Here is a 17,090-nt window from a genome sequence, read left to right as displayed (position 1 = left end):
TGGAAAACACTGCTTATCTTTAAAAAAATAAAATTCCAACATTTCTCATGTAGCTTTATGAAGCTTAGGGAACTGTATTGTCTGCACACTGTTGTTACAATTTGGACTAACTAACATGTATATAGTGATGTATTTGTATTTACAGGGTACAGAGTTGTGGTACTCGATAGACGGTGAACAGTTTGAGGCCCTGCCAGTTGAAGTTTCTTTAATGAAAAATAAGCTGAATGTATTTACTAGTGAAGACAAATCCCCAAGCTGATCAATGTGTGGCATAGATTTTTCAAATTTTATGTGGGGCAGTCAAGGGTTTGCATCCTGGAAATGATTAAGGACATGAAGCTAGTGATTTGTATTTACGAACCATTTGTGACAGTTTCTGTGTTGAAATAGCCGTATATTTCCCTGAATGGTACATCTAACTGTCTACCTCCCTATAGTTTACTTTTACACTGCTAAATTTCTAGAATGGATTGGTCCATCATTCAGTTTGGGCAAGCAAACTTTGCCAATTCAAAATATTCTGTGCATGGCCTTGTTCTATGTTTGACATTTGTGCTGTTGCTGAATTGATTTAAGAAATAATAAGTTCCCAAACGTGGTTTATCGTAGAATAACCCGAGTTTTGAGTTCTTATGCGTAGAAATATATCACGAAGGCCTATGGCCTTCGTGATATATTGTTTTGCATAAGAACAAAGAACTCAGGTTATTCTAAGATAAATCACACTTGGGAACTTGTTATTTCGATTCTAACATGACATACTAATATAAACAATGCTAGAAAAAATGGTAACTACTTTTTACCACCGTGCTACGCACCTGGATCGGATGACATCATAGCATGCAAGTGGTTTATTGCAGAATAACCGCAGATAGATTTTTCTCTACATGTATGTAGGTTATTTGCTGGTCGTGTTAGAATTTTAAATAATTGTTAAGTTTTTATATTTTAAAGCAAGTCTATAATTATGAAAAATAAAAATTATCCCTTGTGATGTTAGTGATTCAAAACATTTATTTCAGAAATTTAATTCATAATATCTGAGTAATTCGAACTAAGAGCATGTACAGAAAAATGTAATGTACTTGATGGTGAACAAAACTCTGCAAATATATCATATTGTTTCGAATTGAAAAAAATAGCAGAAAAAAAGAACTAGCACATTCAGAACCCCATACAGTAGCAGGATATTTTTATTCCAAATTTAGGATCTTTCTCCCCCATATAAATTATGTTAGTGTGACTCTAAACAAAATATTCCAAATTGAATATTATCTTGGAGTGCACATGTGTTATTTAACTGTTACAGTAATAACTAAAGCAACTTGGTAAGAGGACAAAATTGGTAATGGTTATCAATGTCATTATTAAGCTAGCCGATTTTGAAACATGAATTTTTCAGGTCAGTTAAGTACATAGAGAATGGTAAATCATTTCATAGTCTGTTCCCATGATTGTTCCATTTTAATGAGTAAAAAAAGTTGATTCATCTAACTTGTGCCAGACTGGTTTTTATATTGATAGGTTGTAAATGGCATTCTAGGACTGTTCACACGCCCAACTTTACTGGGAGTTTCTTCGTAAGTGTCCACCCACGGAAACTGAAATTGTTGTGCCACGTTTTTTCTGTCTTGCATATTAACAACTTTACTGCTTTCAAACATTTCAAAATTTTGGTGATTGTTATATCCCAGAGCTCAGATATTTAGACTGTAGATGCTGTCCTGTCAAACAGCTTGAGATTCATTATTTTAGTGAAACCTAGTAAAGTGACAAAAATGTGAAAGGTTTTGAGTGGTTTTATCATTAAATTATGTAAGCTTGCTGATTTCTAGATAAATTTAAGATAAAGATAAATGTGCTTATTATGTCTCCCACCACACAGTGGTGTGGGAGACATATTGATTTACTCCAGTCTGTGTGTGTGTCTGTCTGTCTGTTACCAAGCTTGTCCGCAATCTAAGTTGAACATTTCTCATCCGATCTTCACCAAACTTCAACAAAATGTGTTTGCCAATAAGTGCTCGGCCAAGTTCGATAACTAGCCAAATCGGCCTAGGCACTTCGGAATTATGGCCCTGGATTTACCAAAAACACTCAGATTTCTTGCACAGTTTTACCCCTAAACCGGCGCCTATACTACTAGTAGTATAGACGTCCTTTTGGTGTCAGGAAAGCACATGCACATGTGGATTAAGTAATCAGTATATAAAGACTGACTTACTATTTACATGATTAGGCAGTTGTGGGAGACATGCGCTTTTCTCAAAAGCATCTCTAGTTTACATATGTTTTTTTTAATACCCTTGCCAAATGACAGTGTGTTCATTTCCAAGGTTGTCATTTAGATTTAAGCAACATTTTGTCAAATACTTCACTTCCATTATACCCTGTTTGAGATTTATTTAAGGAACAAACAAGACATTTACATAGTTAGATCCCCAGTTGAAATGCATGTTTTTTTTTATCTTTTGCATAATTCTAGAACTCCCTACTTGATTATTTTAGTAGCCCCAGGTTTGATAACTGGGAAGACTTTTGTGAAGTTTCAGAGTACATTTTATGGTTACTGAGATAGAAATTTTATGCAAAACTTTAACCATAATTTGATGCTGACGCCCTATACAAATTCATTGCCCAGTTAGTAAAGTATTACAGTAACCATCACATTTTTTGTAGTATCATTTGTGAAATGCGGATTGTTATTGCCAAAATTATGTATGAAAAAGAAAACCTTGCTTGAAACCAGGTGTTTTCTTATAGCTCCAGCACGTCAGTATATGTAATTTTAATGTATATTACATTTTTAGGCCTCAGTTTTCTGTAAGATATGTACATCTAATTGAGATTTAATCTTCATGCAGCAGTCTGCTTGTAAGTGTTCTATTTCTGTGTGTAATGCACAATCAGCTATAGCCTTGCTGTTTTGTTGATACAATTAAATACATAAAATATTTCCACAAAGTCTAATACATGTATGCAGAGTACACAAAATATTTCCACAAAGTCTAATACATGTATGCAGAATACACAAAATATTTCCACAGTCTAGTACATGCATGTAGAATACATAAAACATTTGCACAAAGTCGAGTATATGTATGTATTAAGCTGCAACATACTTACACATTCACAATGGCCTGGTCGTGCCAACTAGTAACAAGCTCTAGGAACATGTTTACTATGGCCAACATGGTAGAGCTTGAGGACAATGAATATTGTAGGAGAAAAATCAGTCCACAGAACAATTATGTTAACTAAAAGGGTCGAAGTGTCATTGTTCTGAAATTCATTTTTTATAGAATTTGATCAAGGTGGCCATGTTCGCTGGAGTGTAGCAGCTTGCTTGCACAGTTTGGTTGAGTGTGTCCATTATTTTGAAAAAAAAGACCAGTGTTTTCGGACAAGATGTGTAAAGTTTACACTAAAATTTAAATCCACGACTATGATCTGCAGGTTTTAAGTGCTATGGCTGATTATTGCAAGTTACGGTGGTGTTTACAGGTTTAAATGCTCTGAAAACTAAAGTTGCGGGTTCCGGTAGTAGCAAACTGAAAAATTTCAAGATAACAAACTTGTAGCTGAAGACTTTATTATGCACCCCCCCCCCCTTTCGGAGGAGGGATATATTGTTTTGCAGATGTCGGTTGGTCGGTATGTAGACCAACCAGTTTCCGGATATTAACAAGAGAAGGTTGACGCAATTTGTCAATTGTGTTTTTTGGCACCGGAGACTGAAACGAATTTCATATTGTTATGCCCTTCACTGTCTTGTGTTAGAGGATCAGTTCTGAGTGCTATTCAAAGGACGTTCTAAGAGATCGGGGGGTTAGACTTCCACTCGCTGTATGTCGACGACGAGAGAACCAGTATAATCATAAACTGGTCAAGTCATTAATACCAGGAATGTGGCTTAAAAGAACTTAACTAGTCTTTTTATCACTGTAATAGACTGTAATATATGCTATGAATTCAGCAAGAATGAACTTACTGAAACTTGTAAATTAAGATTTATTATCAAGGTTTTTTTTTTTTTTTTTTTTTTTTTTTTTTTATTAATCAATCATTGTACAAAAACAAGTGTATATAAACAAGTAAAATGGCACAAATAAACAAATATGTAGTTCATTCTCTGTTATTATATCATGATTCTGCATATTCATGAAATTTAAGTGTGAAAAGATTGTTTACTTTCCTGTTGGTAAGATATTTAAACATAATTCTGTATTCAGATTTAAACAGATTAACAATATCATAGTTACGTTCTCGACAGTTGCTAAGGAAATAAGCTTTATAAAGGCAGAATCCGACAAGAGACAGTATAGTATTAATATAATAATAGGTCGGATCTGAAATCTTATATCCTATAACAATAGTTTTTAAATGTCGTATATTATTGCATATGCCGCAAGATTTAAGTACATTATGGACATCCGCCCATATGTTATTTGTTCTCGGACATTCTACAAAAACATGTTCATAAGTTTCCACTTGGTTACAAACTAAACAGTTAGGTGAGTTTAACATTTTCCACCTGTATCGTATTTCATTGCATGGAAATATTCTATTTATTAATTTATACTTGAATTCTTTTATTCTATTATCTTGTAAAGAGTGTATGAATTCATAGAAGGTGTTCCACTGGATATCGTATTCAAGATGTTGTTTCCAATAATCATGTATATATGGTTTTGTACATCGGTTGGAAACTAGATGGTTATATATTGTTTTGTTGTCACTACTCTTAAGATCGTCATTTCCAATTTTAATTTTCAGCTCAGTTTTTACATATGTTGAACACGAAACTTCAGACCGTAAACTTCTTTTCCACTTTTTTGGAATAGCGTTTACCAATGTGTTAAATTCTGCAATCCAATTATTTTTATTTAATAATTTCTGTCTTATAAAATTAGCCTCTATTTCGCCATTATCATTGATAATATCATTAACAAAAATTAATTTTGATCTAATCCATGTCGGAAATATTAAGCATTTTTTATTATGTTTAATAAATCTATTACCCCACAGTATTTCCTTTCTAATATCGTAAAAGGTATTACAATGATACCGTTCTTTGTTTTTCAAATTAATCCAGATGTCTAGAAGATTTTGATAAAACTTTGGTAGAGTTGTTGTATTAATACTTTTTGGACTATCAATATTCATAAAGAATACGAGAAAGTTATATCCGAACTTTGATAAGAAATAGTTTGGTAATATTTTCCAATTAGCTTGTATTTCATCTAGAAGGGAGTTTATCCATTTAATTTTAATTGCGCTAATGTAAGACTCAATATCAATCATTTCAATTCCCCCGTTAAGTTTCTTTCCAATCAGTGTAGTTCTTTTTATTTTTTCTCGTTTACCATTCCAGAGAAAATCAAATATCAACTTGTTAATCTCTATAATTACACATTTTGGAACCTCTAGTGCATGAAAAGCGTATGTGAACTTTGGTATGATTAGTGTTTTGATTATTTGAACCAAAAATAGAAATTTTTCTTTTTTTCCACTTGTCAATTATGGTTTTGCATTTGACAATTTTTTCTTCCCAATTTAATTCAGCACATTTAGATGCATTATGACCAAAATAAATGCCTAAAACTTTGACTGGTTTTTCAGGCCAATTTATCCCGCCAATTTGTTTTTTGCTGAATTTTAATTTACCGACCCACATTCCTTCAGTTTTGTTTTTATTTAATTTTAATCCTGACAATTTGCCAAACTTTAAAATTATTTCCAAAGCTTTCTCAATTTCCGTTTCTTTACCCAAAAATAAAGTTGTATCATCTGCTAGCTGCGAAACTTTTATTGACTTCTTTCCTATTTCTGAATTTACTTTTATGCCTGTTATATCATCCGAGTTTCTAATATTCAAAGCCATTATTTCTGCTACCAATATAAAGAGCAGAGCTGAAATCGGACAGCCTTGTCTTATACCGCGATGTAAGCTAAAGCTTTCAGATTTCCAGCCATTATTTAAGATACAAGATTTGCTATTAGAATAAAGTGTTTTAATCCACTGAATAAAAGTTGATTTGAAGCCAAAATGTTTAAGTACGATAAAAAGGAAGTCCCACTCAACCGTATCAAAAGCCTTTCTAAAGTCTAAGAATAGTATTGCTCCTTCTATTTGAAGTTGTTCCGCATAGTCTATTATGTCTTGTATTTGTCTCAGATTATAGCCGATAAATCTATTTTTTATATATCCTTGTTGGTCAGTGTTTATTATTTTATAAATAATTTTTTGAAGCCTATTTGCTAATACCCTTGCTGCAATTTTGTAATCGTTATTCAATAATGTTATCGGTCGCCAGTTCTCTAGGTTTCTTGGGTCACCTTTCTTATATATTAATGATAAAATTCCTAGTCTTTGTGTATTTGAAAGTTCTGTTTTTGCAAATCCTTCATTTAGGGAGTCAGTAACTAAAGAGCATATCTTAGTCCAGAATTTTTTATAAAATTCACAAGTAAGGCCATCTAAACCAGGGCTTTTATTTACTTTCATATCTTTTACTGCTTGCTCACATTCTTTGCATGTAATCAAACCTTCGCACAGATTAGCATCAGACTCTGTCAATTTATTTTCTAAAGATGTTTCTTCAATATATTTCGAAATACTTGCTATATTTGTTCCTTCAGATTTATATAGTGTTTTATAAAATTTTACTTCCTCTTTCAGTATGTTTGAGATACCTGTAATATTTTTATCATCTACTTTAATCCTATTTAAAAGTTTTCGTGTTTGTCTTGATTTTTCAAGATTCAAAAAATATTTTGTATTTTGTTCGCCTTCTTCTATGTATTCTACTCTTGACCTTATTTGCGCTCCCTTTGCTTTAATTTCATATAACTTTTGGATCTCCTGTTCTAGACTTTCGATTTCACATTCTGGCATTGAATTTTCATAAAAACTTTGTAGTTTATTCTCCAGTGTATTTATTTTCTCTTTTCTTTGTTTACATTTCTTTTTTGCGAACATTATGGATTTATCTTTAATTTCTAATTTACAAAGTTCCCATGATAGTTGTCGAGGTATATTACTTACATCATATTTTTCTATCACATTAGAAATAATGTTAACATACTCTTCATCATTTAAGTACATGTTATTTAATTTCCAATATCCGTTACCTCTTCTTTCGGGTTTCATTATCTTTATCGATATTGCTAGGTGGTCCGTAAACTTAATACTAGCTGGCCTTATATCTGTATTCTGTACTAATGGAATTAAATTGTTTTCAATTAACCAAAAGTCTATTCTGCTTTTCTCAGTACCATTTTTCCTCCGCCATGTATATTGTCGTTTGTCTATATTTAATTCGCGCCATATGTCACTTAATTTGTGTGCTTTTATAAGTGATGAAAGACCTTTTACCGGTGTTTTATTTATATTACTATTTCGATTTACCCTATCGATTAGCTGAAGAGTATCGTTCATGTCTCCTCCAATAATTTTCATACCCTGAGATTTTTCATTTATAAGTTTATCTATAGTTTTAAAGAAAATATTCCTACTATTTTTGTCATTATTTGCGTAAATATTTATCAAAGTATAAGTATTACCTTCTATCATCACGTTAATGAAAACAAATCTACCATTTACATCTAGTTCAAAATCAATTATGTCATACACATGCCTATTATTAAAAAACACTGAACACCCACTGCTGTGACTTGTCCCATATGAATTAAATACCTCCCAATCATTAAATTCAATTTGTACTTGATTTATAATATCAGGCGTGAAGTGGGTTTCCTGCAAAAGCAAGATATCGACCTTTTGATTTATAACATATTGCTTTAAACGTTCACGTTTTTCACGATCTCTCAAACCTTGTGCATTCAACGACAATACATGAAAGTAATCAACCATTTACAAAACAGGTAACTAAGTAATAAATAGTAGAAAAAATAACCGTTATCTGAATGTACATATACATAAACAGTAATTAGTGTTCAATTCACACTAACAGGTATTTTCCATATAATCGCAATGTTAATTCTCTTTACAAATTGCTTAAATATTTTGTTAAGACGAGGATAAGAAAATATCAGACATCTTTGAAATAAATCTGCACATATTCTTGATAAAAGATGAAACAGTTCATATGTTGTCTATATATATATATATTTTTGTCTTTACACTTCACTATATATTTTGCATGTATAATACATACACTCTATATATTTTGCTTGTATAATATATGTATAGTTTTATCATTTATATGTTATATATTTTTTTTAAACTTTTCCGTGTATTATATTCTACATTAGGTACATTTTACCTAATGAGAAAACTCGCAGTCCTAAATCGCAGTCCATTGTTCGTTTGTATTATCAAGGTTAAGGAGAGTCTTCCCTGTGCATACGCTTATGTTTCTATCAGGGTTTTTATTTAACCCTTACCATGCTAAATTTCTATAATGGACTGGTCCATCTTCCAATATGGGCAGTACCATTTATCATTTGAAGGGGTGTTCACTAAAAATTTACTGACTGAATAGCGAACAGCGCAGACCATGATCAGACTGCACGGATGTGCAGGCTGATCTTGGTCTGCACTGGTCGCAAAGGCAGAATCACTTGCCGCCAGCAGGCTAAGGGTTAAGACTGTACAGCGTAAATAGTGTTCAGAAATTCTTGTTTCCGTTCTGTGGTGGTGGAATTAATAGTGTCGTGAACTGCGTTAAATATTCAAGTGAATTTAAATAAAGTGCACGCCAATCTGACTAAAGTACTTGATCTTCTAAACGAAGATTTGAGAATGACCCATTCATATTCGTCTTTTGTATATTTTGGATTTCCAGGGTAACTTCCGAAAACCGAACGACCTCCGGACCAGCCTAAATGTTCGGTATTTGGAAGTTTCCGGAATTCAGAAGTTTCGAAGTTTGCAGGCAAAGTGGACGTGGTGCACTTTATTAAAAATACACACCTTCAGTGTTGGTTTTGGTACAGATTCCGATTTACGAATTAATTTTATTGTCCTCAAGGGACAAAACTGTTCTTTTGCGTTTAGACGGAGGTGTAGACAATTGCAAAGCAACAATAATCTGACGAAGTAAATAATCTGATGAAGTAAAACACGATTCTTTCCATTTTTTGTTTAAAAAAAAATAATACCATTTACTCAAACATTTTCCACTTTGAAGTCCCGAGTTTGACACTATTTAATTGATGTTGATAATGCATAGTTTTATCGATGTAACTAAATCAATTAAAACACCGATCTTTCTTTAATTCAAACATTAAGAAAGCTTTCCACATGTAAGATATTTAATTCGTCATGTTGTCAGAAAATGAAAACACATTAAAGCGATCACCTATTATTTCTTTACTTTTGCAACAAATTATCATTGTGAATATAACGCGTGTCAAAATAGATATGCGACACTAATAGATAAACAAAAGAACATGCTGACAACTTGCCACGGGCGTTTTTGGGTTAACAACATGTTAAAGACAGGTGACACTTTAAAGCCGGCAGATATTTTGCTGTTCGGTTTTCGGTAGTCAAATTTAGTGTTAAGATATAAAGTGTCCTTCAAAAATCGTCCGGTTTTCAGAATTCAGAAGTTCCGGTTTTCAGAAGTTAAAAATATATGAAAATAAGTCAGAAAAAAGCGGGACTTTGAGTTTCGTGCGTTTTTTTAAGGTTTCCGGTTCTTAGAAGTTCCGGTTTTCGGAAGTTTCACGGTATTGCTATTTCTATTTTCGCAAATCTATTTTTATTTGAACCAATCAAACAATTTGTTTCAAAAAGCATTTTGGCTGAACCATCAAAATAGCCTCGAATGTCAGAGATTAAGAAAAAAGTGCAGTCAGTCCGGGGCTCGAACCTGGGACACCTCGCTTACAGGGCAAGTGCCCTACCGACTGAGCTACTCGGCTATCTGGCACTTTACGTGACCAAGTCTGTACCATGACATATGATTTCTCTCAAAACACGAAGGTGTAGTCGCGATGTGGTCGTCATAAGAATTGAAAATATGAAAAACCCAGGCTATACGAGGGATGTTCGAAATGAATTGCTTATTTCTATCTGGAGACTACAAATTTCAAGTTAGCCCAAAAGGGCTCATTTCATGCCCTCGAAGTACTCCCCGTGGCTAGAAATGCTGATATGCATTATATAATAGTGATATGCCTACCTTTCGTGCAATATCACGAACTGTAAACCTGGCATCTCCTTCAATGATTTCCTTTATTTTGGAAACGATTTCTTTACGAGATGCAGATTTTGGCCTACCTTATTTCGGTGCATTTTTGATGGACTCTACACCAGACTCAAATTTCTTTTTCCACCGCAGAACTGTGTTATAAGACACACAAGAAGGTCCATAAGCAGTAGAAAGTTCAGTCATCAGCTGCTTCAAAGAACAACCAAGTTTTGGGCGAGCTTTGATGTAAGCCCGTATTTCATCTTTCTTGTCGACGCTTCTACCAACCATTTTTACTACAGTGGTCAATGATTGCGTGTATTCAAATGGCAAATTTTATGTCTTACACTTAGTCTAACATGTACATTTATACACCGTTGTGTAGGTATTGAATAACCCTATACAGGTAGGTATTGGTTTTTATCGTGCCCCACGTGGATATCGAGCTAGAGGACAATAAGCAATTCATATCGAACACTCCTCGTATATAGCTTTTTTTAAACTTACAAAATGTTGTAAGTAAGCCTTCTGATTGGCTAGTGGAATGGTCATCAGAACGGGGCTATTAATAGCTCGTCTTCAGATCCATAGCGTAGGGTTATATAAGAGATGTATTTTAGTCAAATTAAATTGTCAGTATATCCAGTCAGTGTAAGTCTGGGCTTTTTTTGAGCCACTCCGACACGACTGTGTAGAAATTGAACAATGTAATGTCTTTTCCTTGTAGTGACGCCGAAAGAAGAACATTCAGAGCTTTTTTGGTGACAGAAGCCCTGTTGGTTATCTTGATTCCAACACCACCGGTACCAGTCCGATTTGAAAACTGTCCGCTCGGCATGTCCTTGCAGAAAGGCCGTTCGGTGCTCGCCTGTTTTGTGACCTCGTGAGCAAAAAGCTTCAAAACCCTCCGGCGCCTGTTATACTCTCGGTGCCGTTAGAAAAGAATCGAATGGCGCCCATATTATTTTTGACGGAAGCACTATTTATCACACATTTTCACGGGAAGAGTTACTAAGTCGAAATTTCAAGTAAGGTAACTCGAAATTTCGAATAAATAACACAAAATTTCGACTTCTTATCTTGCCCTTTTATTCGCAAAATTTGAACGTCTGTCCATTTGTCAAAGGCCAAAAAATGTAATGGACGACTTTTGACTATTCGGAATGGAATCATCTATCTACACATCCGTATATTGTGCCGAACATATAGGGACTTGAACATATACTACCATACGCCAATGTATGACTACCATACACCAATGTATGGACTACCGCAGCCTCTAGAGCTACCCCAGATTTCAAGTTGTATCCAGGATATATACCTTCATTTTCATGTCTATTATGTTCAGGTGATAGGGGCTCGAACTAGATCGAAAACCTTCCAGATCTGGTAAAATAGTTAAAAGTATTGTAATAAGTTGAACGAATATTCACATTCTAGATCTGTCCAGTTACCCAATCTCATTACAACATGTTCGTGTAAGGGTATATATCTATATTATTACCCTGCCATATCGGTTCAAAGTAGGTGGAAAACCTTCCAGACTTAAAGGTGGTTTAAAAGAGTGATACTTTTTATGATCAAACGCTGCCCTGTCATGTTAACCATATGGCTCTGTAGAGCTTCCCGATTTTTACACCAGGTACCTTTAATACCCAATCTTCCTCCACCATTAAAGCTGGAAAGTCGCCATATGACCTATCATGTGTCGGTGCGACGTTAAATCCAAAAAAACAACAACAAAAAAACTAATCTTGGCCAGGACCTATACATCAACGTAAACTTCTGTAGTTAGTACCTTGAAATTTCGATATACGTTACTCGAAATTTCGACTTAATAACTCGAAATTTCGACAAAGTTACTCGATATTTCAACATAGTAACTTAAAATTACGAGATACGTTAAATTTCGAGATATTAACTCGAAATTTCGACTTACGTTGAAAATACGTTGCTCTTGCTTCTCCTGCGTCACGAATGGATAAAGTGTCTTCCCCTTTTTGTTCTTTCACGAGCACCATAACGATGGAATGACGGCAGATATCAGCCACTATGTTCAACAGCCGTTTTAACAGAGCATTCAACTTACGAGGATTAACTATGGAGAGGTCTATGTTACAACACACTTATATTAGCATGGGAATCCAGTCTGACAAGTTCTTACTTTTTTTTTCTACCTGCAAATTGACGAAAATATCAGAAGCTCGCTAAATGCCAATTAACACTAATTAGCGCAAATTAAGTCGGATCTTTAATGCATGGATATGATGTATTATTTCTTCTGACAAAGCACAAATATTATCAACGGCTTCCCAGGCTACAACACACTAAATAGCTGGCCTTCTTTATTCTATTAACAATGACAAATTTCCAGCGGCCGCAGCACACATCAGGACCCATTTTAAATGTCTGTAACTTCAATTTTCTTGAAGAATATTGTCAGTGCTGAATAAAAATCAAAAGAAAAGTGGGAGTCATATTTGATGGGAGAAAACTATTTTTAGTCAAACATAAAACCTACAAAATCAGCTAAAAAATGAGACCATAACTTTTAGGGGTGGTGTATGATTTAAGTTACCAAGAAAATTTCTGTCGTATTGTTGCTACCTACACATCAAGCATAGGTCTGTTATGTGATTTAGCAAACAAATTGCAAAGACTAAAAGGAAAATAGCCCTACAGAGCAAAAATAAACTGAGGACTATTTGTATCCGCCATTATGCGGCTCCAATACCATTTTTTTTCGCTTTTTTTCTTTTTAGTTACTTTATGCCTGCCTCTACCGTTTAGGTTTTAGGGCAGTAATTGATAACGGGTTGGTGGATCAATAAAAATAAAATAAAATAAAAGAAAAGGAATTCTGTTCCTATTTGATATTGTCAGAATACAGTCGGGCACTTCTGTAAAACAAATACTAAAAATGAAGCCCACATTGTCCCACATCCCTAATGTTTTCTATACATAATGCAGTGTATGCGTAATCATGTTCTTTTGAATTTGCGGAGAGAATCTACAATAAATATATAACGGATGTGACGCTTAATGCTTATATCATGAAAAGAAGGCATAATGGAATGAAGAAAGGTTTAGTCACCAGTCTCTGCATAGGCATTCTTTCTTTGAACAATTTTACACATACCATTTCAGGCTCATAAAATATAATCGGCCTCAAATCCAATGCGGCATCACGTTTCATTATTTAGGGTTGTCCGAAGTCTGTTCCAGAAAAGGTTCATATGCACTTGTTCTGTTGGAAACTCTATATATGTTTTCTTCTTTATGATATCTATAACTTCTATAGGAAGATATTTAACCGGAATGTCTTCCTTAAGAATGACACAGAGAACGTTTCTACCAGTATCAGCCGCCTCCATGCGGGCCATATTCAGTTCATACATGCACCATTTACTACTAATGTATGCTGTCGTAAGAATAACTAGTGTCCGTCGTGTAGACGTAACTGCCCGCATAATGTTATCTGCCACTAACTCTCCTGCACGGAAATCACGATCGTGGACTAACAAAGATATATTACCATCGGTTTCCAGTTCTTGCACAACGTGTTGACGTACAAATCCCCGGTCCTCATTTGCGTACGAAACAAAAACATCTTTATCGTATTCCCTGTCATCAATGGGTTGATAACCGCCCGTTAGCTTGAATTTAGTCATATAATATAAATATCGCAAATTCCATTTAAACCTGTAGACGAGACCACAAGAGACAATGATAATGAAAGAAAGAATGCCGAGACTGACAACTAGAATGATAGTGTGGTATTTCGGTGGAGAACATTCAAAATAAAACTGGTGAAAACTAAATTGTCCGACGGGTACTGTTGTACTGTTATCAAACGTGCAGTTTGTTTCTTCCAATCTATTTAACTTTTCTTTAACATTTTGAAGCCACATAACAAAATGAATATTTTTGCACGTGCACATTAAACTGTTATAAGCTAAGTTAATTGTTACGTTGGTCAGCAAATCTAGGGACTCCCTGGCTTTTTTATTGACTTTCTCTAGATGGTTAGAGCTGAGGTCAAGCTGTTTCAACTTCTTTAGAGGTGTCATATTGAAATCTACTGATGTCAGTCTGTTGTTAGACAAAAAGAGATTTTCAAGTTTTGTCAGATTCACGAAGATATCGGGCATTAACTTCGTTATTCTGTTATTACTGATGTCTAACGTGCGAAGGTGTTTTACTGATTCGAACACTGTATTTTCATCAAGTAAAGGATAACCTAAATAGTTGTTTGAAACATTGAGAAATGTCATGTTTGGCGTATTATTAAAAAGTTCAAGAGCCATATGAATTGTTCCTGGAAGATTTTCTGACAAATCTAGATACTCCAGACTACTTACAATCGAGGCTTGATCCTGAATGTCTGTGTACTTGGACGATTGAATGTCTGTGCAACTGGACGATTGTTTTGCTGGACCAATGCAATTCTTTCTAATTTTGTTCCACATTGCTTCAAAATCGTCTATGATATTTTTACGTGTTAACATCGTATCATATATATTTTCGAAGTTTCCATCCTCTTTACATTTACTTTGGATAGAACTTATCTTCCTGTCACCTTTTCTAACTTGTGACGGAGAGACTGTCGCCACAGGAATGTGGGTTTTATACATCTTGCTAGTGTCAAAATACACTAAATTATGCATTGTACCTTTGTTTAACATAAGAGCTATATATTTCCCGTACATAAACATGTTGTCACTGATGGAGAGATATTTTAGTGATTGTGGAAAGTAGTCCACCGCGTTATCTGCCATTCGCACCATATAATTCTTTTCCATAGACAACATCTCTAAGGGCGTATCAGCTAAGTATTCGATATCAACTAAATCTAGTGATGAACACAGATCATAATTTATATAGTCATATAATGAGTTAAGGTTCAGACGTTTTATCGTTTTGGTAACGCTCAAACCGTATGTTATATTTGGCACAGATTCAATCCTTAATTGTGTATTACGTGCAAGGTCCAATGATCTTAACTTCGGCAAATTTCCAAATGTGTTATTGTCTTTTCTTCTAATGGAACAATTGGAAATGTAGAGATGTTCAACATTTTCTAGACCGGCAAAATATGTCTGATTCAATCTTGTAATGTTACACCGCCCATACTCTCCTGAAAGATAGAGTTCTGTCAGATTTGGCATTTTTGGTAAAGTTTCATTGTCCAGTCCGTCAAGCATCAGAATTTGTAGTGTCGATAACTGACCAAGTGCAACTGGATACGTCTCATTCTCCAAGAGACCTGTCACAGTTTGCTTTAGATCGAGGTATTTTAAGGATTTCAGGTGTTTGAATACATTGTCGCTAATGTCAGTATACCGTATGTGATTCAAACTCAGGTCTAGCACTTCCAGGCTTGAAAGCTTCACGAAGTTTCCGTCTTCTAGTACATGTATCTGATTTCTTGCCAATGATAACCTTTTCAAGGACTCAAACTTCTTCCATGATATTTTGCTCAAGTTACTGATAACGTTTCCGACCAAATCCAAACTCGTTATGTTATAAGCTGTTATATTCGATGTAAAATGGTCTGGTATTTCCGTGAGGTTTCTATAACTGCAGTTGGCATGATATTCTGTCACGTTCATCTCTGTCATGTAAAAGCAGATTTCACAGCCGACATCTTCATCCGACTCTTGTTCCGTATCGTCTGTATTACCCGTGATCTGCGTTACAAAGACGCTGAAGAGCAGCAGAAACAATATTGTTCTTCTGCAATGTTAAAAAACTTATGATAAAGCAAACCAAAAAAAAAATTAAAAAAGAAGAAAAATTAAGCCCCTTATCACAATGACACGAAAGTTAAAAAGAACATTTAAATATTGTAACTGCATTAACAGTACGATAATCTATTCAGACAATATTTCCTTTATCAAGTTAAATTCAAACTCCAAATTTCTACATATAAAAGATATATCGGTATATAAATTAAAAGAGAAACAAATGCGGTTTACATCATTTTCAGTCTAACCGCACAATGTCACTGTAGAGAACAGTTGTAAAAGGAAGAACATTTCTTTTTTATTTTTGATTCAAGCTTATCAATACGGAAGTAATAAAATGGAACAAGTGTCGATGATCTCACCAGAGATAGACTTATAATAGGAAGTGACAGAGCCGGAAGATATATGAATCTGATAAACGATTTCAGATTAAAATAGTTTATACGGCATGATTTTTTCTGATTTAGTGTCATGTGAATAGTTTCAAGTAGAGTACCTGAGACACAGATAACGCTTTAATATATTTACATTATGTGTTTATACAGATGTTTACAATAGAATTTATGCACAGTTCGAGTATTTGCTTGCCGGTCATATTCTGTCATTCATTTTGCTTGAAGTAAACAAATACCGCCTAATAAGCCTACTTGACCGAGATATATCTATACATATATTTATTTCTCTGTCTCATACAATTGTAAACTGAAAATAAATTTACTTGTTAAGAAAGCAACGAGCAAAACATTTTATTAAATCAAATATACGCGTTTGCAGTTCTAAATCATTGAAATGCTTTCGCGAATGAAATTATGCAAGAAATCTGAAGTGCCAGATGTGTATGTGTATTTCCACCATGTAGTTGCTTTTCTAACAAAACTAACCTAAAACGACAATAATCGTAAGTTTCATTACACCTAAAATTATTTTCCATCGAGTTTCAATGAACCGCGATCGTGCAATATTTTTCTATATTGACGTGGAACGCTTTCATATCGGACATGGAATGTTTTCTTAACGTTGTAATAGAAAGAATCGCGTGACGTCCATGGCGTCCACGTGCACGTTGCGACAACAAGATGACGTCATTTTCGCGGAACATATTAATGCGCGTCAGTTTGATTTGTTTATTACATTTTCGGAGAAATTCTTTTCGTAATTTTCCTGTCTTTCGTTACAG

The 17,090-nt window shown here is 34.3% G+C and overlaps 2 protein-coding genes across 2 annotated transcripts in view; one reads left to right on the top strand and one right to left on the bottom strand.

The window, feature by feature from the left end:
- LOC123556833 (acylglycerol kinase, mitochondrial-like) overlaps positions 1–2,665 on the top strand; it is a 47,805-nt gene extending 45,140 nt beyond the window's left edge. The window contains exon 14 of the mRNA XM_053544519.1: positions 146–2,665. Within this exon, the coding sequence (XP_053400494.1) occupies positions 146–262 (117 nt within the window). The 3' untranslated portion in view covers positions 263–2,665. The remainder of the gene's footprint in view (positions 1–145) is intronic.
- Positions 2,666–11,263: 8,598 nt separating this feature from the next.
- The window catches only part of LOC123556835 (uncharacterized), a 28,969-nt gene continuing 23,142 nt past the window's right edge, over positions 11,264–17,090 (bottom strand). The window contains exon 10 of the mRNA XM_053544518.1: positions 11,264–15,902. Within this exon, the coding sequence (XP_053400493.1) occupies positions 13,352–15,902 (2,551 nt within the window). The 3' untranslated portion in view covers positions 11,264–13,351. The remainder of the gene's footprint in view (positions 15,903–17,090) is intronic.

The sequence above is a fragment of the Mercenaria mercenaria genome, chromosome 5 (genome assembly GCF_021730395.1).
Source record: "Mercenaria mercenaria strain notata chromosome 5, MADL_Memer_1, whole genome shotgun sequence".
NCBI classification, from domain to species: domain Eukaryota; kingdom Metazoa; phylum Mollusca; class Bivalvia; order Venerida; family Veneridae; genus Mercenaria; species Mercenaria mercenaria.
Note: the sequence above shows the minus strand (reverse complement) of the source record. Positions and strands in the feature narration are given on the sequence as shown.